Source organism: Talaromyces stipitatus, genomic scaffold (assembly GCF_000003125.1).
Source record: "Talaromyces stipitatus ATCC 10500 scf_1105507295523 genomic scaffold, whole genome shotgun sequence".
Taxonomy (NCBI): domain Eukaryota; kingdom Fungi; phylum Ascomycota; class Eurotiomycetes; order Eurotiales; family Trichocomaceae; genus Talaromyces; species Talaromyces stipitatus.
Window position 1 is genome coordinate 1,276,097 of NW_002990113.1, and position 20,863 is coordinate 1,296,959.

Consider the following 20,863-nt stretch of genomic DNA (forward strand, 5'->3'; position numbering starts at 1 on the left):
GATTAGATAAGATGCTATCAACCTCAAATTCGCGACTTCACCACTCCAAGACCTCTGGTAGACTATTGTTATTGATGACTTTTTGACGCTGCTGCCATCTTTGTTGCAACAGCATGGATGAGTCTTCTCCGTGGACACAATGCTCTCTTCTGCAGATTGAATGTCCTCAAGACCACATATTCCTTTCATAAAGAGACTGAATTATTCCCAAACTATTCCCCTTATACTCTCTACCGTACCATCATCCTTCAAAAAGGTGTTTGGAAGGACAAATTTTCGTGTTGGCTCCGGATTCGAATCAAACAATCTGCTTCCATTGCTCATACACTCCGTCGACGGTACTGAGCGATTCCAACTATGATCCGAGAGTCATGTGACCTCCGTAAAGGGGTCAGCGCAGCTGTAGTTAGCTTAGATAACCAATAACAACAACTAGCACATTAACAGTCTGAGAAACCGAGATAATACGCTATAGCAGAAAGCTTTGCTGACCAATCGTAAGCTGGCTAGCCTTTTCCGAGATTCGTAGCCGCGAATGTTGTAATGCCGAGCATCGTCTCGCCCAAAGTGAAACCCAGTATTTTCAATGTCCTCAACATAGAATGTAATCTGCGTGTAAAGCTTAGGATCAGGCACTGCAAACTCTCAAGGGACTTACAAGATCATAGATTTCCGTGAAGATTTGCATGTCTAGATTTAGGAGTTTTTGAGCTGGAAACTGATGAATACTCCGTAGATACAACACCACCAATTTACGATCTAGGTTCACCGGTGATGGGAGACGAGCGGATTCTGTTGCGGGGTGTGGGGGGCTGGCGGGCTGTGAGAGAAAGTGAATCATGAATGTTACCTTATGGAGGTTTGAAGTAGCATGATTTTTCTTACTAGGACAGTTTAGTGGAACTTTTTGAACAACTGTTGGAAGCCTGGTGTTAGATATCATAAGTGAAATCCGCTGAGAAGCCCAAGGCCTCCAATTCGCCAACTGGCTTACCAATCAGCAAGAAACATGTATTCAAGCGAAAGGTTTGGATTCTTCAATATAGAGGACAATTCCCAATGTTAGAAACAACACAGGTTCAATCAATAGAGCATTCACACACATGCAATTTTGTTAGCAAGCCTGTGTCACAAACTCCTACACTATATATACGTGTTAGAACACTAAAGAGCTTCAAACTGAATGTTATTAGGTCCTAACTCATGAAAATTCTAAGCTTAAGAAAGAAGAGAAAAAGAAGGAAAGACTCTAAACTACATGGACAAGTTGATATGATAACTTGTCAGACTCGCTGTTCTGCCGTTCCAGACCGCTTTACCCCATACGGCCCTTCATCCTATGACATTACCCCCTCCTCTAGGAGCTCGTCGTCCTCGATGAGCATCATAACTCGAATTGCAGCAACCATGGGCTCAGGTGTCCAGTCGGCAGGTGTGGTAAAGCCTTTATGTGGTCCTGGTTTGTTAGGAAAGGCGTAGTGGTACGTTACAGTCCATCAAAGAGGAAATTTATCAAATTGGCTGGTCGTTGGAGGATATGTGGCGAATACAAACAATCAGCTTACGGTAATGAACAAGGATATCAATCAGCTGAAGCAGGACCATGACCGGCCTACTTCTCAACAGAACCGTTCGATCAATAGCCCGTTTCCAATCTCTTTGTTTGACGAGAGTGCTACTCTGGAATCGAAGTTGGAAAAGGACACAACTTGCTGGATCAATGATTCTCGTGGCGAAGCCAGACAGGGAATCACAGTTCACATAAAGTCGTTTTGCACCATCACAATCTGCTCATGGATACTGCATATAAACCATCCGAAGAGAAGGTCACAAAGACACACAGATGATGAGGGAACCGTGTGAGGTAGAACCTGTCTATAATGAACAGAAGCGCTCCCAGCGCATGTCTCAACACATTTAGAAATAAATTGGATATAGGGTTAAAGACCTCCAAGGACCTGACTCAACATATTCAGAAGCAAATTTGGATTAGAGACGAAGAGCTCTCCAATCTATTGATCTACTAATTTGTTAATATTGAAGATACTATTCACTTCATTAAGTATCCCATGCTAAAATCGTATCGATATGGAGGGCCTTCCTTTCGTTTACATCCATGACATTCCATCTTCAACTGAGTATGATTATGTTAGATTCTGGTATCTACCTGATGGATGAGTTTGTGATTGTGCATGAAAAGACAAGAGATCGACTATATTGCAAGATTATAAATCATTTATAAGAACATGAGGAGGTTGCTTACAAGATGTGTAAAATATACCTACAAATGATGTAGTGGGGAAGACATGATCATCGCCCACCAAGCTATCTATCAGTCCAACTCCTCTATTTCTTCCTCTATTTCTTCCTCTCTCATTTTGCTATATACTCCCATCAATTGGTCCACTGTTCCGGTCATGGCTATCTTGAAAAAGAAAAACCATTCATATAAGCTCAGCTTAGCTCTTTCCCAGAGGTCACCACCATACCGATATACTTGGGTTAAGATACTTATCCTGCTCTCTGGCACAGCTTTATGTCTCAATATTTACGCGGAACAGGTAGGTAGCAGCATTATAATAACCACTCAGCGCAATGTTAACCATTTTCATTAGATATTTGGCTTCATATATCTATTTCATAATGAGCCTCCGAGCTTACAGAGTTTCCAAGAATGCTCAATTCGAAATATGCTAAGCACCGGGTTATACTTTCTTGAAGACGTTTCACCACCAACAGTAGAGAATTTCGAGTCTCGCAGGAACAGATTGGCCCATGCGCTCGTGGCAGATGGTGTCGATGCGTTCGTACTTGAGCCAGGCTATACTTTTAAGTATTATGCAAACATAAGCCAGGAGGACTGGGAGCCTTGGGAAGTATGCGTCAAAAACCATTTAGGTGTCGAATTCGAAGTAATGAGAGCTGATGCCTCAAATGTGATTGCTATTAGCCTGAAGAACGTCCTTTTCTGATGGTCGTTCAGTCTTATCATGACCCACAAACTGGGATCATCACAGCAAACACGAGCTTCCTTTGCCCTTCTTTCGAGGCAGAGAGAGCACGTCTACTGTTGATGCCCTTCTCGGAGCCTATTAATATAATCCCATGGGAAGAACATTGGAACCCTTACAAAACATTATTCAAATCGGAGATATTCGCACGGAATGAAAGGCCACCACGTCTCATGGTAGATGAAGAGATGCGGGATTATATACAGCGTGGTCTCGCCGGAATTGGGTTCGAGGTTGTTGGCTTACAGAAACAGGTTGAAATGGTAAGGCAAATGAAATCGAAGGAAGAGATTGACATCCTACGTGCCGTTAATACAGGAACCGTGGAAGCTATTCGGCAGATAAGGAAATGTGAATTTGTCTTAATTTGCATTGCTACTCTCAACCATTATTAACCTATCTGGCAGGTCTATATCCAGGACTCACGGAGTTAGACATCCAGAGAGTGCTCGACAACACACTTCGTGCAGTGGGACTAGAACCATTCTTTGATATAGTCTTGTTTGGTAAGTAAGGTCTAGCTTACTGCATTACAAGCCCTAATACATTCCTCACAGATGAGAATGCGTCAAATCCTCATGGCGGTACGAACAGTTCCAAAGTCCTGGATGCTGAGACCTTTGTCCTCATCGATGTTGGGTGAGTCCACCAACATTTACCAAGTTCCCTAGAATCCCAGGGCTGAAGCAAGGCTATAGCGCTCATCTATACGGATATTCGTCTGATATTACTCGGGCATTCTTCCCTCCATTTCTAGACAAACCGCAATCGAAAGAGGATACTCCGGCGTGTCTGAAGAAAAAGATTGAAGTACTCCATCGCGCATCTGGGAAACACATTTCAGAACGCTAATCCATGGCAACTAGGTCTGGAACATTGTCTTCGCCGCACAGTCTCAATCATTCGAACAACTCCATGCCAACGCAACTGCAGCTAGTGTCGACATTGCTGCACGAACTGTAATTGAAGCTGCCGGATACGGACATGCGTTCACCCATCGCATCGGTCACGGTATTGGTATCAAAGGTCCGTCATACTTCAATATAACTTGAGAATAGGAAAGACTTACTTGAGTATAGCACATGAAAGTCCGTATATGAACAAGGCAAACTACAAATCTATTCTTCAACCGGGTATGGCTTTTACGTCAGAGCCAGGTATCTACCTGGTAAATGAGTTTGGAGTGCGTGTTGAGGACGTCGTGCTTGTGAACGGAGAGGACGAGGAACCTACTCTGTTGACTGGACAGCGAGCACAGGGGCCCTGGGATCCTTGACCAAACAAACTAGAACCAGGAAAGTTACACTCAGCATCGAAATGCAAAATGGATGAGGTTCGGCCCTTCCGCCGTACAATGGCGGCAAAAAATACCGATTAATTAATGTCCAATGTAATATTAACACAATATAAGAAATACAAGATGATGATTTTACTCCTTATCCGTCTCAATCCACTCTAACCCCTTGTCCGTCTTCTTGGTCCGTCGACCAAGTACCTCAGTTACCTTGGCTCTGACACCTTCTTTCTGACCCCAATTCTGGACAAATTCCTTCACGGTATCTGAGCCTGTGGTCTTGTTGCCACGTACAAATGCCTCGATATCTGCTTCCGTGGGCAGCGCATACTTGGCATGAGGGTACGTCTTATAATCGTTATCGTGGAATGTGGGCAGAGGTTCACCGTCAATCTTGAAGAAAGCATCGACATCCGCAGGCGTAACATCCTCAAGACGACTTGGATTCCACTCGGGGGTTCGGGGAGGTTTGGAGATTAGACGGGCTGAGACTCCCTCGACGAAATCCGGGTGATTCATGAATACACTGGCGATGGCATGTTCGCGCTGGAATGTCTCCTTGATACTCCAGTTCTTGCCGAGACGGAGTTGACGAAGTGTGACTTTGAGTGAGGTTGGTGAGCGGCTTGTAAGTGTCTCGAGAGTCTTTCGGGCCCATTCCTTCTGGTCTTCTTCCTTTTCGAGGGCTTGGATAATCTCCTCGACTGTGTTGTACTTGAAGCACCGGTCAATAGCCTGACGGAGTTTATATCGGAGAAGAATAGGCTCCTTTTCCACTGATGGTAGACCAGTCGAGAACTCGGCAATGGTCTTGTTGACAAGGTCATTGCGTTCGTTGAGGTTGGCATAATCCTTAAACACCAACTCTGCCAATCGGTTCGTCAAGTTGCTCAAAACACTCGAGTCGACGTAGTGTGTCGCAATACCAGTGTAAAAGGCCTGAACACCATTCAAACGCTCCGAAGTAAGAGCCAAATAAGTGCCGACTTCACCGTCAAGACGGGAGAGGAAGAACGAGCCGCCAACATCAGGGAAAAATCCAATAGTCGTCTCCGGCATGGCGAAAAGAGTACGTTCAGTCGCGATACGGAATGGTGCATGAACACTCAATCCAACTCCGCCTCCCATTGTAATACCATCCATGACGGCCACGAAGGGCTTGCTATAGGTTGCGATTAAGTGATCGAGTTGGTATTCGAGAGCGAAGTAGTCCTGTGATCGTTTCACGCCTTCGGGTCCTTCCTTGTTGTTTATTGCGAGAGCTGCGACGTCTCCACCTGCGCAGAGAGCCTTTTCTCCACGACCGGAGACCATGATTATGTTGGCTAGCTGTGATTTTTCCCATTCCTATGCGCAAATTTTCTTAGCATGTCACCACCAACGCATTACCTGACTCAATGGGGATTGTGAATATACCAGCAGTCGAGGAATTATCTGTTGACACATCGATCCATTCAGAGAATTCAATTTCTTGGGTCGGTTGAGTTCGATCAATCGCAATCCGTAGGTAGAGTAAAAAAGAACATCGTCAGAATCGACAGCAGGGTTCTCGGAAGATTTCGTGCTGAGGGACATCTATCATACAATTCCAATTAGACCCATATCATCTTCTTCTATGTTCAATTGAATCATACCTTTGATGCAAAAGCTGGGTTGGTCACCTTCGCGCGTAAAGGCATTGCCGCAAAAGAAGACCGCGAGAGCCGGCTCAGCGGTGTTGAGGCTCGATGGAAAGTAGGTCGTAATAACATCAATGGCAGCTAGGCACGATCGTCGTGCCGGGGAATCAGTGGGGGAAAGAGCTGCTTTTGATATAGATTTGAAGCTTGGGATGAAGTTGGGGTAGTTCGGTTAAGCAGGCGGTTACTTTTTCATGTTTGTTCGCTTTGCCTCGGAGGGCGGAACTCGGCCGATTTTTTGATCCTTAAGCCAAGTTACAGCAATCATGATTCAAATAATACCACAAGATTTTATTATGTTGAGGTTACAGCTAAAGACGAAGAAAACTGTATATTTATTCAATAGTCGAATTACATAACAAGAAAATACTCCATTCCTTCTGAAATATAATACAAATCCGCATCACCAATCAAGAGAAATACATTCCCTCAGGGTAGGTAGCCTTAGGTGGTGGTCTGGGAAGATCTCTGGAGTGGTCTCGCAGAATTTTGTTCAAGGCCTTCTGTTCAATAATCATCTTCCCATTCTTCAAGATATCCTTCACATCCAGATCCGGTCTGTCGAGTATTCTAGCATGTTGTTTAAACTCGGAGATGGCGCCGAACAGATCCTCATCCATACGATCCTTCACAAAAGTGCAGCCTCCATGGTTCTTGCCCCACAGATTAACCTCGAAGAACCGTTTCCAAAACCACGGCGAGGAGTTGTCGGGCGTTTGAATATTATCGACAACCAATAGCTGTCCGCGAGTGTAGCGATAGCTCAGTGCAATCCTCCAAGCCTTGTCGTACACTTTCCTAGGTAGATCGGTAGAGAAGTCTCGTGGGTGAGGACCATGCGCGACACCACCACCTCTTCGAATAGGGGATTTCTTGTCTCCGACACGCGCATTACCGGTACCCTTTTGAGGAGCGAGCTTTCGTCCACTTCCATGTACATCGTCACGCCATTTTGTGCTGGCAGTACCTTGGCGAGTCTTGTCACCTTCGTAGACAACGGCACGATGTAGTAAATCCCTTCTTAGCGGTACTAAGAGATGGTCTGGGGAATATTCCTCGAAGCGTAGGGGTGTCATGGATGGAAAGGAGTGAATGGTCACAAGGGCAGGAGCAGGAGGTTGCCAAGGCGTCCTTGAGGCATCGGTGCTGTCGGTTTGAGTAAATCGTTCATGAGACGCTTCCGAGATAGTTGCCATAAGCCGGGACGAAGAATTCGCGCATCCTTGCTTTATAGACGTCAGTACAATAGCCATGACAGATGCGAAGAGTTAAGACTTACCATCAAGGTTTCTGGCTGCTTAAGCACACCGTTGGCGCTGCGAGTGAGCCATCTCAGCGTCCGCAGCACTTCACTGCTAGGCATTGTGATGGATATCAATTGACTATAACCGATGAATGTGTCGTCAAAGATGGTCGAGAGTTGAGCAGTAATTTTCGGGTGGGAAGTCGGAACGCGGAGTTGGCAAAAAAACGGCGCTAGTACGAAAAATATGTCCACTTCGCAACTTCCGTCAAAGTCTCAAGCTCCGTAAACACCAAACTGACCACGCCATTATACAGAGGCACGCCATGTCTCATTGCGAAGTGGCTTCGAAGCCACTGTTGAGGTATCTACGACAATCGTCTGCAAACAAGTTCTCAATCTCCTCGCTACAGTCGAAACGCCTATTCCAGACGACAGCCGTGTCGCACGATGAAGCCGCCGTCGAGAACAAACCACAACCTTTTTACAAGAATCCGGATCCTGCATTGGTATCGAGCCCTCGGTTGGAAAGAAGACTTTTGAAATCAGGTGTAACGCCAATTGGTTCTCGAAGGCGTCGTGCTGCCCTTCAAGCTTCGGAGAACATCCCTTTCGAACTTCTTCCGTATCAATGTTTCCAGGAAGCACGCAAGGTCCTTCAGGCGGACCGTGAGGATAAATTGAAAGATATTGCTAGAGAACAGGATCGTATTGATCGGTTACGGGCTCTGTCTGATGATGAAGCTGGAGGTGCGAATGTCAAGAGGTCCAAACTCGGAGCCATGGAGAAACATTTGGAAAACTTAAAGATTTGGGCCGATATCAATGACCCAGTGGTCAAGAGGAAATTCGAAGATGGACAAGGTATTTACTCTTGCTTCATTCAGCTAGAATCAGGCTAATAGTCGTAAAGGTGACATGAACCTGCCAATTTACCGACACTTGGCGGACAAAAAGTGGAGGGAATACCGACGCTTGATCATTATTCAAAGAATCACGCAGATGAAAGTCATTCCTGATGTTCTTCCTTCTTGCGACCCGACCGTTGATGTCAAGCTATATTTTGATGGCACAGCTATTGCTCCTGGATCATTTGTCGATTCCAGACTTAGCATGACCGCGCCAAAGTTGAATGTTCAATCATTCGAGGCCGGGCAAAAGCTCGTCACGATCGCCGTCGTCAACCCGGATATTCCCAATGTCGAGACAAACGGCTTCGATTATCAATGCCACTATCTCGCCGTCAACGTTCCCATCTCTCCCACCGACACACATGTTGATCTGGCCAAGTTGCCAGAAACCGCGGAGACATTGCTCTCATGGCTTCCACCAGCAGCTCAAAAAGGTAGTCCCTACCACCGTCTATCCTTCTTTGTGATGGAGCAAAAGGGCAACCAGCCATTAGACGCTGCTGCCATTAAGAATGGCCTCGAAAGACATGACTTCCGTCTTCGAACCTTACAATCCAAGCACCACTTGAAACCCGTCGGTGCTGCGCTCTTCCGTACCCAGTGGGATGAGAATACTGATGCAGTTATGAAGGAGCTGGGCACGGATATTGCTGGTATTGAGCTACGCAGGAAGAGAGTTGAACCTCTACCTTATAAGCGGAGAAACCCAGCTTCGTTCCGATGATCAGTCAATATTTCAAGCGGCGTATTTGTTTTCACCTTTTCGTTTCAATATGTACTTTAGAAGTGTAAAATTATATATGTACATTCCTCTTCCAACGCCGTCCCTATGCTAATTCTCACAAATACACGTGCCTATTGCTCATCCGAATTGTGTGGTTGAAGATTGTTCTCAACCCATTGCATTTTCGACCACGGCCATACTCGCGCGATAATCTTGCCGTTTATTAATCCCATAGGCACAGGACCGTAGTTTCGCGAATCTCTGGACCAGGGCAGGTTATCACCCGCGACAAAGACATGTCCTTCGGGGACCTTTACACCAATCAGCCATGACCCTTGCCGATCACTCAATTAGAGGGTAACATACTTGAATCATCTCATTATTCCCCCCAACATCCGTACTATACACCGGATCCTTACACACAAAATCCCCCGGCATACCAATCACCCTCTTGGCACCATTAACGCCCAAAAACGACGGATGCGAGAAGCGCACCACATCGCCGACTTGGATATCTTTGCCTTGATCGTGTCGCCGTGATATGAGTAGCCAGTCTCCCCGTACGCTGAAGGTGGGTATCATAGAAGGACCTTCGCTGCGTTGGACTGTGTAGAAGTGTTCGCGGATCAGGATCGCGGCGCAGAAAATGCCTAGACAGTCGACTGTCCAGCTGAGGACGAAGCGCGGGGTGGCGGTACGGAGGAATTGGCGGAACGTTGAGCTCATTTTATTCGCTTCGAGCTCATATATGGATTCTTGAGCAGGGAGTCTGTACTTGAAATCGTCCACATGTTGAAAATGAGGTATTGGGAATTGGGGTATCTGATTGGTCACAATACAGGTCACGTGCGTGGTGCTTAGCGCACAGGTTCTTTTCCGAATATTTTCTTCTCATCTTCCTTCTTCTTCAACACTACCACAACAAGATCCAAGGCTTGTCAAACCACTCATAATGCTGAGCTGGCTTACGGTTCCGATCCTACTAACGTCACAAAACAATTTACATCATACGGAATTTCTTATTCTTTACGAATACTTAAACACCGCTTCTAAAATTGCTAGAGCTTGCCGTTTCCGAAATATCATTTCACCAGGACGAGCAAGTGTGGACAGAGAAGCAAGATTGACTTTTATTTTTTTTTCTGAAGAAAGATATTACCACCCACGAACGATACTTGGCTTTTACATTCATTTAAGTATGAAGTCTGGAAAGTCGAGGTGTAGTAGATGGGGGACATCTAAGTTGTTTTATCATTCAATGCATTTCGTTCTCGTACTTTAGCTTATTTCATGCAATCAAACATTATTCAACTTTCTTGCGCATCATGGCATCGGCGTCTGCTACATATTAGCCATCGATCTTATGATTTCTTATCTCTTGAGAAGTTGACAAAAAAAAAAAAACTCACCGGGATGTAACTCAGGCTCCTCCAAACCCTCCCTCAACCTCGCATTTTCCTCATAATCCGCTCGAAACCTCCTATCCCTATCCCTTAACAACCCTTTCTTACCCTCCGGATGCACCTTCTCCAACATAGCATCATCCCCAAAGCTACCCATCAACTCCGGTTTTCCCAGGGGTACTTTATCGCCTCTATCCACTTGCCATAGATGATACGCTTTCCCGTACAAGGGGATAATATCTTTCATTTCGGAGGTTTCGGCCATTTGCCATACTGAGTTGGGGACCCCGGCGGGTGTAGGCATGATTAACATGCCGCTTTTCACTTCGTAGATGTGGGAATGCCACAGTTCGCGTTCGGAGGGGTCGAGGGTTGAGTATATTTTCGGGGTGATCATGTATTCGATTCCGATGAGGCGGGCGTTGGGTTCGGGGGAGTCGTAGAGGAGACATTGTCTGATATCTGTTGCCCTTTAGACTAGAACTCCGGATCTATGGGAGAGGGGCCAGGGGACAAACCTTCGGTGATATGCGCGCAGTAGTGATTTGCTTCTACAGCTCGTGTCGGATCAGAGGCATATACGTGAAAGGCATTTAGATGAGCGCAGATGCTTTTCACAGGTCGAAAGTCTTGGATCACTCCGGCTGCGGTCTCGAGGACGCGGCTTTTGGTGGTGAGGTCGTCACCTGCTGCATTGTCATTGTTCACCATTTTCTTGTCTCTGCTCTGCTGAACTAAAGGAGTGAAAATAAGATGGTTGTAGATTGAAGATTGTTCTACGTTATTAAGTTTGGTTTATTTGGGGTAGCTAATTGACGTCACAGTGATGGATGGCTATTCCAAGTAAACATCTAATCTATCACATAGCATTCTTCATCTCTCTCAGAGCTGCCATGACATCCACGGGATCTTTCATGCCGGTTGCTTTCAGAACATCGGGATCCTATAACTATTAGCAGTCAACATCTTCATCTGAAAGGTTCGTCTTACATTGAGCCTCATAAAGACATTGTGAGCCTAGGAACGAATATTAGTATCCGTCATGAAAACCATAAGCCAGGATGAGATAAACCCACCTTTTCGTCACCAATAGTGAGAACGCCTTGAGTCTGCTGATTACTCTCTGCAAAGGCTTGCAGTTTCTTGATCGCATCAGACTGGGACACAGCAAGGAGAAACTTTACATTGGACTTGGTATACTCGTGACCGCTCTAAGTCCAAATCGTCAAAGACATTCTTTAGAATAATCTGGACTTCAAAAACTTACATAAACCTTGGTATCATCAGGTAAAGCCGCAAGCGTCTCATTAAGAGCCTTGTGCATCTGAGCAGCATCCCCTTCGAAGAAACGGCCACATCCTATACACATAAGTCAACTCTGCTCCCTCATGCGTTCGAGTCAAGTTGAGGGAATACCTCCAGTGAACATAGTATCACCCGTAAAAACAGCACGCTGATCCCCATCTTCCAGGAAATAGCAAATACTATCCTGAGTATGGCACGGAGTATGAAGAGCCTTCACACTAATCCGCTCTCCAATCTTCCATGTTTCGCCGTGCGTCGGCGTTTTTGTGACTGATTGACACTGGCTACCGCCAATGACTTTCAGGTGAGGGAATTCCTTAAGCTGGATGACCGTATCAATTTTCCCGTCTTTCTTATTGTTGAAGGAATTATCTTACGATTCCATCATTACCACCGGCATGGTCCCAATGGCTATTCGAAGTTAGCATAGTTCAATAACAGTGTGTCCGTACATACTGATGCGTATTCACGATTGCAGTCACCTTGGCATTTCCAGCGGCCTCTTCAGACTTAAGAACTGGAATCACTCTTGTAAGAAGCGTGATTAGTAATGTCCTCGACCAGGTAGAGACAACATGCTACAACGCACTCTTCTGGGTGTGCCGGATCAATAATGACGGATTGCTTGGTGGGCTCATCAGTGACCAGGTAAGCATAATTATTACTCTTACCGGTCCCTACAACGTTGTCAGTCGATGTGATGTATCATCACCGGAGTTGAATTCCAGAGGGATGCTTACACATGGGAATGGTCTTGATATGCATTTTGCGTATTTGTCTTTGCTGAATGGATTGGTTTTGAGTAGATAGACGTCGGAATGGTCGTAGAAAATTCATGGATGGTATTGAATCCGATGTTAGAGTTGTTCCAGAGAGTATAGAGGAGTTGCATTTGTTGACGTATCACGAGCATCCGTCGATGAGGGGCGTGATGTCAGCTGATGCCTGAAATTGAAGGCAGAAATGTATACACCAACTCACGATACTACAATTACAAATTGGTATAAATGAATTGGCATTATCTATAACCAATTGACCGCCTCAACTCCTCAAACCCGTGCATAACAGGTTTCGGAATACACAACCTCGCAAAAGTCGACGCAATTTCACCCAGGGGCGTCGCGGACGTTATATCAGGATAATGGGCAGCTAGAATTCTCAGACCTGCTTGTATATGTCCCTGTGCTTCTGTCGATCGATGCTGGAGTTCAGCGCATAGGGCGAGCAATACACAAGCAACCAGGATAATAATAATAGACGGCTGAGACGCACAACTGAGAAGCTGTAGTGCTCTTCCATGGTGAAGTAGGAATGAGACGTTGGTAATTTTGTCATGACTCGTCTCTGGCTGTCTTGATTCGACTGCTGTTAAACTCGACAATAATCTCGAAGGAGAAGAAGACGTTCGCAAACTCGACGCAGCAATCACCAAATGCTTAATACTCTCATCACAAACACTAGCCTGCAGCACCAACGAATTCCAAAACCACGCCGTACCATAATCAGATAGTAGAGGCGTATACAACTCGACGAATAAATGATACGACATTCTTGAGCGCACTTGACATGCTGCTCGGCCTGAGTCAGTGATAAAGCTGTCATTTGCCATTATTGAGATGCCGATGGACATGTAGGATGTTGGTTGTTGTGCTGGCTGCTGTTGTCTTTGACGATACCCATCACATCGACGACCGGTTGAGGTGCAGCGTTTACAGGCTGGTTTTGCCTCGTCGCATTTGACGCGGCGGATACTGGAATCTTTAGCCTAGTACATGATATACAGACAGTGAAGAAATACAAACCGACAAGTGATACAGCCAGTAGTACTCCGTCTATGTACCGGACGCTTCTTTTCCGATCCCCGTGAAGCCATTAGGCATAGTCTGAACAGTCTGGTTGATGAGCAGACATAAGCAAACAATCATCGTTTGCTACAAGATGGATATCTGAGTGAGAAGAAGTCGAGCAAGATGAAGATGTTTGAGACTAAAAACCTTTGTAATCAAATGGGCGTTCCTGATTGGCACGCTCGCTAAGTAGTCCTACTAGTGGGTCTTTATCCTGGGAAGACATCCAATCATGATGTCGCTTGTATACAGATCTATATGAATGACTTTACGATATTAGAAATCAATCATCATGATACTCTCTTCGAAAGGGAACTTCTGTAGAGCCAGTCTGTCTATAAATACGGCCAAAATTCCATCGAGCTGTTTAAAGATTCTTACCACAACATCATTCCATAACCGCTCCATTGACAATCAAAATGGCATCCACAACCCTTCCCACTTCTCTGCAAAAATCCCTCGACGAAACCAAAGTCGAGTACACCAACCTCGGCTCGTCCGGCCTACAAATCTCAGTTCCCATCCTCGGCACCATGTCCTTTGGGTCCAAAGAATGGAGTCCCTGGCTCCTCGAAGAAGAAGAAGCCATCAAACTTCTTGCAGCTGCCTATGACCGCGGCATCAATACCTGGGATACGGCGAATATGTACGGAAACGGTCTTTCGGAGGAGATTATTAGCAAGGCTATCAAAACCCTCGAAATCCCAAGACACAAAGTTGTGATTATGACCAAATGTGCTATTCCCGTCGGGGAGGATGTGTCCGTCGTTGGACCGGCGCATGGACAATTTATGAAGAAGAGTAAGCAGTATGTCAACCAAGGAGGTGAGTTTCTTCTTCTTCTTCTTCTTCTTCTTCTTCTTCTTCTTCTTCTTCTTCTTCTGTCTCTGTTCGATTAAAGACTCATGGATAGGTCTCTCTCGCGCATCAATCTTCAACCAAGTCGAAGCCTCCCTCTCTCGCTTGAATACCGATTACATCGACGTCCTGCAAATCCATCGCTATGATCCCTCCACTCCCCCCGAAGAAACAATGAAAGCTCTCCACGATCTCGTCCAAGCAGGAAAAGTGCGATATCTCGGCGCAAGTTCCATGTGGGCTACCCAATTCGCGAATCTGCAACATATAGCCGAAAGGAATGGTTGGACCAAGTTCATCTCCATGCAAAACTATTACAACCTCTGTTATCGCGAGGAAGAGCGTGAGATGACTCGGTTTTGCAAGGAGACTGGTGTCGGGATTATTCCCTGGTCTCCGCTGTTTGGGGGCCAGTTGGCTCGGCCAGTGGGTGTAAAGGAGTCCATCCGTTCCCAGACGCCATCACCAATGGGTTCTGCGTTTACGGCTGCAGATGAGGCGATTATCAAACGGGTTGAGCAGGTGGCGAAGGAGAAAGGATGGAAAATGGTGCATGTTGCTTTGATCTGGTTGAGGAGTAAAGGTGCTGCACCGATTGTGGGCGCTACTTCGGTTGAGAAGTTGGATGATGTCGTTGAGATTCGGGGAAAATCGTTGACGGAGAAGGAGATAAGGTTTCTGGAGGAGCCGTATGTTCCCAAACCTATTGCTGGGCATTTTTGATCAACATACCAGGTGATGGTCTAGTTCAGAACCACCATCCAGCAGCTTGAAGATCTGGTGCTTCCATGTCAACAGGAAGAGAACGAGTAGGTAGTGAATCGTCAACTTGGACTGTCTCAACTTCCTGTTCAATAATCTTTGCAAGACGATTGGTCCAATAATTTGGCCATTCACTGCACACAAATCGTATATAATTAATCGAACATAGCAATGACTTATATTGCTTGTAAGTCTCCGAGGTCAGGATATGCTCTAGCCAGAGATAAACACCTTCAAGATAAGAATCTGCTGGTGTGTTTGGCTTGTTTAACTCTTTGGCTAATTCTTCGGTAAGAATGGTCAAGAATGCCTTGACTGAATCTGTTATTGACTGGAGGACAGGGCCCCACGTCGTAAACAACGATTCCATAGAGGATGCAAGTCTGCTCGTCAGCTCGTCAGCCGGGAACGTATTATCCAGTGGGAATACTCACTGCCTGTCTTTCGGAACAATGAATCCATCCTCAAGCAGAATCCTGCAAATGGCTTTAGACTCCTCGACTGAATCACTCTTACAAATCGAGACCAAAGCCTCAGAGACAGACGTAACCAAAGCCTTGACCTTTTTCTTCGACCCCTCGGCCTGAACCTGTTTCACAAAATGCTTCAACACAACCCGGGTCCCCTCTCTCTCATCTACGGGATAAGGTCGCTCAATCCTAACCCAATAATAATCCCACAACCACTCCAAAGCCCGATTCGCATAACTCCTCAACAAAACCAAAGACGGCAACTCTCTATGCGCCGCCTCATGTCTCAACTCGACAAACGATAGCGGCAAGCCAATCATCGAAGCACGATTAAACATCGTCGTGCCTCGGTGATATTGTCCACCCAGTTTATTATCTACTAACCCCGTGACAAACCGCGAAAAGGCGGCGGCATAGGTAGCTCTGATTGAGAAGATGGAGTTGTTGTTGTTGGCGTGGGTTGTGTCATCATGTAGGATGGCATCTGTTAGTAGAGCAGTTGCTTCTACGGCGTGCGGGAGATGGCCGCGGAGTTTCCATGCTTCGACCTGTGACTATTAGTTGTCTGTTGTGTTAGTTTCGTAGGTCTGGGAACGTACGATTCGACATGCGTCAGATCGCTGATCGGTCGGACTGAATCCAGATGGTGAGGATGAGGGATAGAACTTGGATCTCACGTCCGCCAATTCTGACTCATCCCTCCAGGGGGTGATTATTATCTTTGGCATGTTGATCTTTATCCAACAGTCATCATCTCATCTCATCCTCACCAATCAAAAATTCCTTCCTCTCGCCAGCCGGAGAAACTATTTATCCGAGAGCAAAATATTCTAATGCCATATTTTGCAGGCATCTAGCGGACCCAGGTCTAGACCAGCATAGACCCATTTCTTGCCGTAAAAAGAATAGCGCAGAGGGCTTTGGCCTCGACCTCGAATTGCCCGCCAATCAGAGTCTTTAGACTATTACCAGGAGAAAATATCTTGAACGCGGTAACTATTTGACAGAAACAGGGAGAGAGGTGGTAGGACTACGGAGTACTAATGATTTAATCAGAGGTATTGAAAGAGCAGCACATTTGTTCATCATTATTACTCCTTCATATTACATGGGCGGCATTACTTCCCGTATGCTGATCTAACAAGTAACTAACACAGTTAGTTAACTAACGTACGCATCTCTTACATAACAACTAACTTCAAGAGCTAAGTTAATAACAACAGTATTCATTCCTCTATTAAGTAATAGTATCGTCGTGGAAGCAGAAAGCAAGATTCTAAATCAGGGGTATCAAATTCCGTCCATCCGTCATTGGTACGGGGGAAACATGCAAACAAACTCCATGCTATGCAATCACTGTCGTGACAGTCATGTGAATAATTAAAAAAAAAATTAAATAAAAAAAGAAAGAATTAGTCGTCATTTTCGGCATCTCCGTCCTCCTCATCATCTTCGACAGGAGTAAAGGTCTCTTCGAGCTTGAGCCCCTTACCGGTGGGGTGGCAGGTGTTATCACCGCCTAGTAGAGATGAAAAGGAGAGTGAGGAAGGTTCATCGTAAAGACCAACAGCGACCAGATCGTCGCTTCCATCGTCGAGGTTGTTTTGTGTGGTAGAGATCAGGGTTGGCTGTTGATGATTGTAGGCCATATCTGGTGTTGGTGGTGCAGTTAGATCATCCGCTGAGGCCACACTCTCATGACCGTAATCAATCATTGCAGGATCCGTAGACACAAATCCATTGCTGTGTTGCATCCATGGATACATTGTTGTCGCCGGTGTGCCTTCCACGCTGTAGGCAGACCACTCCGATGGCTCGGAATACAACATATCTGAAGGCTCGACGGGGGTGTAGACCTGCGGGCCTGGCGGGAGAAAGTTGTATGGTTCGCTAGGAGGATTGGCGGCAAAGTAATCATTGGTCGAGAGCAAGTCGCCGCTCATGGGACACGTGATTGGCGTCGAGAGACCGGCATACATGGAAGTCATGCCCGATTGTTGTTGCTGGGCGGTTACAGAAGGAACAGGGACATCACCACGCAACCATGACGGGTGGCAGTTGGGTACGTAGTATGGTTGTGGTTGCTGTTTCACAGATGGATGCCAGCTGGTAGGTCTTGGTGGTCGTTGAGTTGCTGCAGCGTTGTTATGGAATAGATTCCGTACGGGAAGGACTTGAGTGAACCCATTGTTGTTGTAGGTGGTCATGGTGCGTCGTCGTTGTGGATGAGAATGTGGACTATTTCCAGCACTACTGGGTTTGGACACTCGTGACAAGGTCTTGCGGTAGTTTCTGAGTGAAGTGTCGTTGGTGAGAGAGTGGAGTTGCATATTCCAGTCGAGTGGGAGATGATACGGCTGTTGCGTGTAGACCTCACCCATTGTGATGATTATAGAGTCAAGAGTAGTTGGTAAAGCAAGCTCCAGGAAGGGCGGAGATATTAATATTAGAAAGCAAAGTCTAATGACAAAGGAGACTCCTTGTGTCTGGAGGAGTGGGATAGGATAGGGCAAAAAGGGAATGGATGACGAGCCGGTTTCATGGTGGGCTTGTGAAGGAGGATCTAGTATTAGTATATTAATATGGAAAAATTCAGTTTTGTTTGAAGGTACGGAGTATGGATGGATGAAAAGGTTGGTTGGGAAGTTTTTTTTTTCAGTTTGTGTTGCTCTTTTACAACAACTTCCAGATCGGTGGAGAACCGAACCATGCTGGATGACGAATGAGTGGGCAAAGCAACACGAGTTCTATTAAGTTAGTAGTAGTTGAAGTATGGAGAAAGCCATGACCCTTGTTTCGGGTCCATCGCTATTCTGCTCTACAACCATGGCAAAAGGTCACAGCGCGTATTGTATTTTATCATGGACTGTAATTAAAATACTCAGCCACCGTATGCAGGTATCCAAGGTAACGATAAAGTGAAAATTACTCCATACAGTCTTACAGTAAGTCTTGCCACCCACTCATAGTACAGCGGGTTAGCTTTCCTCATCCGGTCTACTACTACTAGTAATATGGACTATATGTATAGTGGTACTGCTGGGGCTAAGGACGAGCGAGTCGAACAGTTTCAGGCGGTAAAATACTTGATGATACTATCTGATGAGTGCTGTTACACGGAACGAGTCGGCATTGTGATGGTTCTTGACCTGAATAAATACAACCAGGGTTGCAGTGACTAATCAGACTGCTTGCATAGCAGAACAGAAAGAAAGTCGGGAGAGCGGAGCCTGACGAATACGAAACTCTTGAACGTCTCTTCTGGTCCTCTTAACGTCTTTGTATGATCGGCCGAGTCAGATGACCAATGAACATTTTCTAAACCAGCCTCGTTACTTTTGCCCTTTTTTTTTCCTCTTCTTTTCTTTTTCTTGCTTTTTGACACACTGACAGATACGGAACGGACTCAGGCGGAAACCCTAATCCATCTTACTTCCGAGGTGTGCCACCAACACTACCTTCCAGTGGGATTCCCGGTTTGGGTCAGCAATGCAGAAAAAAACCCACTCAGTCTGTGATATATATATTTTATATTCCATACTACTTAGCAAGGAGGGACCGGTGGTTAACAAAAGCAATTACGTTTTGGGTGAATCAATATGAAATACGCCGACATCCGACTAGACGTTGTAAACGAGGTGATGGATGCATGCAGTCTACATACTCCTCTATTCTCAGTTCTGACTTTCTGAGATAACCAGACTGTGACAGAGTCTGTCAATAGATCAAAGACCTTGTACAATATCCGATCCCATTCGTCACACCTTCTTTCAGTCTGTAGAACCCGCTTACCTCTCTACCAGGAGGTCAATGACTCTTTGTTGTCGCTACGTCGGTAAGTCTATGATTGAATCGTATTTATCATAGAATATGCTAGATGTGTTCCAGAAGCACTCCACCTCAGTCGTTATTCCGGGAATTTACAATCGCAAGACTAGACTCAAAAAATAATTTTTCAAGAGTAACCACAGCGGGGCCAGTTTACATCTTCCCGTATAGAGTCAGATTTGTTATGTCCGTCCGCCCGCAGTAGAAGTTACGTACTGCCGTGGTATCCGTGCAAAAGGATTTCCTTTTTTTTTTTTTGTCGAACACAAATCCTCAGAAAAATCATGCCGATCAAACAATCCAATATGACCAAGGACTATCGTTCTGCATTTAGCATGACTATCGGTTTCTGGTAAGGTAGAACTCGACGATAGGCCCACCGGCCACTAACTGATTTGGGGCAAGGCCACTGAAAGGACTCTAGATCTCGACATTCGAAACCACGCGGTTCGGGTGTGACGAAACGGGCGTCTTATTAATAGCGTTGAATTTCTTAGAGGGCAACGCTTGGGGCAGACTTTGACCCCGACCGTATGGCCATTCTGCATTGAGGAGGTACGTAACATCCCTGTTGATTGATGGTGAGGAGGGTGAGCGGCTATCTTTGTACAAGGCTGTCTTACAGGATGTACCAACTGGGTCTCGCTGTAGTATCCCATCTGGTCCTGGATTATCCGATGGTAACAAATTGTAATTCGGACTGTCTGTGCCACGACAAAGCACAACGTTATGATATATGTATGCTCGCCTTGCGTCCGGGGAATCCTCCGGTGCAGTGGAAAGATTGAGTTACAGCTTGATTACGCCTGTTGGGTAGCAAACGGGCGCTTTCATCCCTTGGAGTCACTGCAGTTGCACCTTGTAAAGTGTCCAGATCGTCGAGCCAGTCAGAATCGACTTGCCATTAACATTACTCCGTGGGGTTGCCAGCATATATCGCACCTCGGCGCTTAAGAGTTAGGACTTAGGCCTGGTTAAATAGCCATGTTGGGATGTTTCGATAGTAAGAAACTGCCCAATAAGAAACAAGAAATACGTTGCATTGGATGTGTATTTGACCGCTTGGTTGACTCACCGATTCAGCTGGCCCCTCTGATATGGATCTGAAACTTTGCTGGCGTATCTGTTAGAGTACACCTATCACGGTCTGACCATGAATTAGATTGATTTTATATTTTGAATGACATCACCAATAAAAAGAGTCATGGTACTGTGCCTGACCTGGATCTGATCTGAACGCGTACTTCGTGGCTTTGCTTTTTTGTCTTTGTCAGTCAACCAATAAGATCATATACTACTAGTAGTGGAAGACAGAATCATTCTGCCTAGTCCCGCTTATCTTGAGACAGACTGACAGAGCCATACGAGAAGCTAAGAAATATTCGTGGAACCACCGTTAGGGGAAACCCAACCCTTGGAAAACTTAGCCCAGGCCCTAGCAGGCCCCCTGACCGGACGGCACAGCGCCCCAAGTTTTATGACTTAACGGGCAATTCTTATTGAGGCACCGCATGTTAAGAAAAACTAA

The 20,863-nt window shown here is 45.8% G+C and overlaps 11 protein-coding genes across 12 annotated transcripts, besides 3 other annotated features; 3 read left to right on the plus strand and 8 right to left on the minus strand.

Annotated features, from left to right (window-relative positions):
* Positions 1-2,088: 2,088 nt before the first annotated feature.
* TSTA_063920 (xaa-pro dipeptidase app, putative) lies at positions 2,089-5,618 on the plus strand (the record flags this gene model as incomplete). The annotated part of the gene is made up of 9 exons (XM_002340263.1): positions 2,089-2,159; positions 2,297-2,561; positions 2,616-2,876; positions 2,951-3,362; positions 3,419-3,517; positions 3,569-3,650; positions 3,710-3,821; positions 3,878-4,037; positions 4,091-5,618. 9 exons carry the CDS (start codon positions 2,089-2,091, stop codon positions 4,285-4,287), a joined length of 1,659 nt encoding a protein of 552 aa, XP_002340304.1. The 3' UTR covers positions 4,288-5,618.
* On the minus strand, positions 4,344-6,133 carry TSTA_063930 (mitochondrial 3-hydroxyisobutyryl-CoA hydrolase, putative). The gene is made up of 3 exons (XM_002340264.1): positions 5,940-6,133; positions 5,722-5,880; positions 4,344-5,652 (listed from the first exon to the last, which is right to left on the minus strand). Exons 1-3 carry the CDS (start codon positions 6,054-6,056, stop codon positions 4,441-4,443), a joined length of 1,488 nt encoding a protein of 495 aa, XP_002340305.1. The 5' UTR covers positions 6,057-6,133; the 3' UTR covers positions 4,344-4,440.
* Positions 6,134-6,297: 164 nt separating this feature from the next.
* On the minus strand, positions 6,298-7,399 carry TSTA_063940 (mitochondrial 54S ribosomal protein YmL6). Its single transcript, XM_002340265.1, has 2 exons — positions 7,264-7,399; positions 6,298-7,210 (listed from the first exon to the last, which is right to left on the minus strand). Exons 1-2 carry the CDS (start codon positions 7,345-7,347, stop codon positions 6,395-6,397), a joined length of 900 nt encoding a protein of 299 aa, XP_002340306.1. The 5' UTR covers positions 7,348-7,399; the 3' UTR covers positions 6,298-6,394.
* Positions 7,400-7,513: 114 nt separating this feature from the next.
* TSTA_063950 (mitochondrial 54S ribosomal protein YmL35) lies at positions 7,514-8,862 on the plus strand (the record flags this gene model as incomplete). The annotated part of the gene is made up of 2 exons (XM_002340266.1): positions 7,514-8,091; positions 8,141-8,862. Exons 1-2 carry the CDS (start codon positions 7,554-7,556, stop codon positions 8,860-8,862), a joined length of 1,260 nt encoding a protein of 419 aa, XP_002340307.1. The 5' UTR covers positions 7,514-7,553.
* On the minus strand, positions 8,144-9,588 carry TSTA_063960 (mitochondrial inner membrane protease subunit 1, putative; the record flags this gene model as incomplete). The annotated part of the gene is made up of 2 exons (XM_002340267.1): positions 8,144-9,173; positions 9,229-9,588. The coding sequence occupies 2 exons, from the start codon at positions 9,586-9,588 to the stop codon at positions 8,994-8,996; spliced, it is 540 nt and encodes a 179-aa protein (XP_002340308.1). The 3' UTR covers positions 8,144-8,993.
* A 577-nt stretch (positions 9,589-10,165) lies between these two features.
* On the minus strand, positions 10,166-10,976 carry TSTA_063970 (DUF1264 domain protein; the record flags this gene model as incomplete). Its single annotated transcript, XM_002340268.1, has 3 exons — positions 10,166-10,200; positions 10,272-10,727; positions 10,784-10,976. The coding sequence occupies 3 exons, from the start codon at positions 10,974-10,976 to the stop codon at positions 10,166-10,168; spliced, it is 684 nt and encodes a 227-aa protein (XP_002340309.1).
* A 69-nt stretch (positions 10,977-11,045) lies between these two features.
* TSTA_063980 (hydroxyacylglutathione hydrolase, putative) lies at positions 11,046-12,447 on the minus strand. Of its 2 annotated transcripts, none has more exons than XM_002340270.1 (9): positions 12,311-12,447; positions 12,160-12,247; positions 12,027-12,098; positions 11,948-11,981; positions 11,682-11,886; positions 11,533-11,624; positions 11,342-11,476; positions 11,256-11,282; positions 11,046-11,208 (listed from the first exon to the last, which is right to left on the minus strand). In XM_002340270.1, the coding sequence occupies exons 1-9, from the start codon at positions 12,405-12,407 to the stop codon at positions 11,125-11,127; spliced, it is 834 nt and encodes a 277-aa protein (XP_002340311.1). In that variant the 5' UTR covers positions 12,408-12,447; the 3' UTR covers positions 11,046-11,124. The 2 variants fall into 2 exon arrangements, with proteins under 2 accessions (XP_002340311.1, XP_002340310.1); XM_002340269.1 differs by having other exon boundaries at positions 11,682-11,892.
* A 141-nt stretch (positions 12,448-12,588) lies between these two features.
* Positions 12,589-13,518, minus strand: TSTA_063990 (uncharacterized protein; the record flags this gene model as incomplete). Its single annotated transcript, XM_002340271.1, has 2 exons — positions 13,373-13,518; positions 12,589-13,321 (listed from the first exon to the last, which is right to left on the minus strand). Exons 1-2 carry the CDS (start codon positions 13,441-13,443, stop codon positions 12,589-12,591), a joined length of 804 nt encoding a protein of 267 aa, XP_002340312.1. The 5' UTR covers positions 13,444-13,518.
* A 178-nt stretch (positions 13,519-13,696) lies between these two features.
* On the minus strand, positions 13,697-16,259 carry TSTA_064000 (cell morphogenesis protein Las1, putative). The gene is made up of 3 exons (XM_002340273.1): positions 16,107-16,259; positions 15,472-16,055; positions 13,697-15,420 (listed from the first exon to the last, which is right to left on the minus strand). The coding sequence occupies exons 1-3, from the start codon at positions 16,233-16,235 to the stop codon at positions 15,024-15,026; spliced, it is 1,110 nt and encodes a 369-aa protein (XP_002340314.1). The 5' UTR covers positions 16,236-16,259; the 3' UTR covers positions 13,697-15,023.
* Positions 13,837-14,998, plus strand: TSTA_064010 (aldo-keto reductase, putative; the record flags this gene model as incomplete). Its single annotated transcript, XM_002340272.1, has 2 exons — positions 13,837-14,242; positions 14,331-14,998. 2 exons carry the CDS (start codon positions 13,837-13,839, stop codon positions 14,996-14,998), a joined length of 1,074 nt encoding a protein of 357 aa, XP_002340313.1.
* Positions 14,249-14,300: a microsatellite.
* Positions 16,260-16,882: 623 nt separating the features above from the next.
* Positions 16,883-16,912: a sequence feature (AT_rich).
* Positions 16,913-16,919: 7 nt separating this feature from the next.
* Positions 16,920-17,888, minus strand: TSTA_064020 (uncharacterized protein; the record flags this gene model as incomplete). Its single annotated transcript, XM_002340274.1, has 2 exons — positions 16,920-17,250; positions 17,272-17,888. 2 exons carry the CDS (start codon positions 17,886-17,888, stop codon positions 16,920-16,922), a joined length of 948 nt encoding a protein of 315 aa, XP_002340315.1.
* Positions 17,889-18,852: 964 nt separating this feature from the next.
* Positions 18,853-18,886: a sequence feature (T-rich).
* Positions 18,887-20,863: the final 1,977 nt, after the last annotated feature.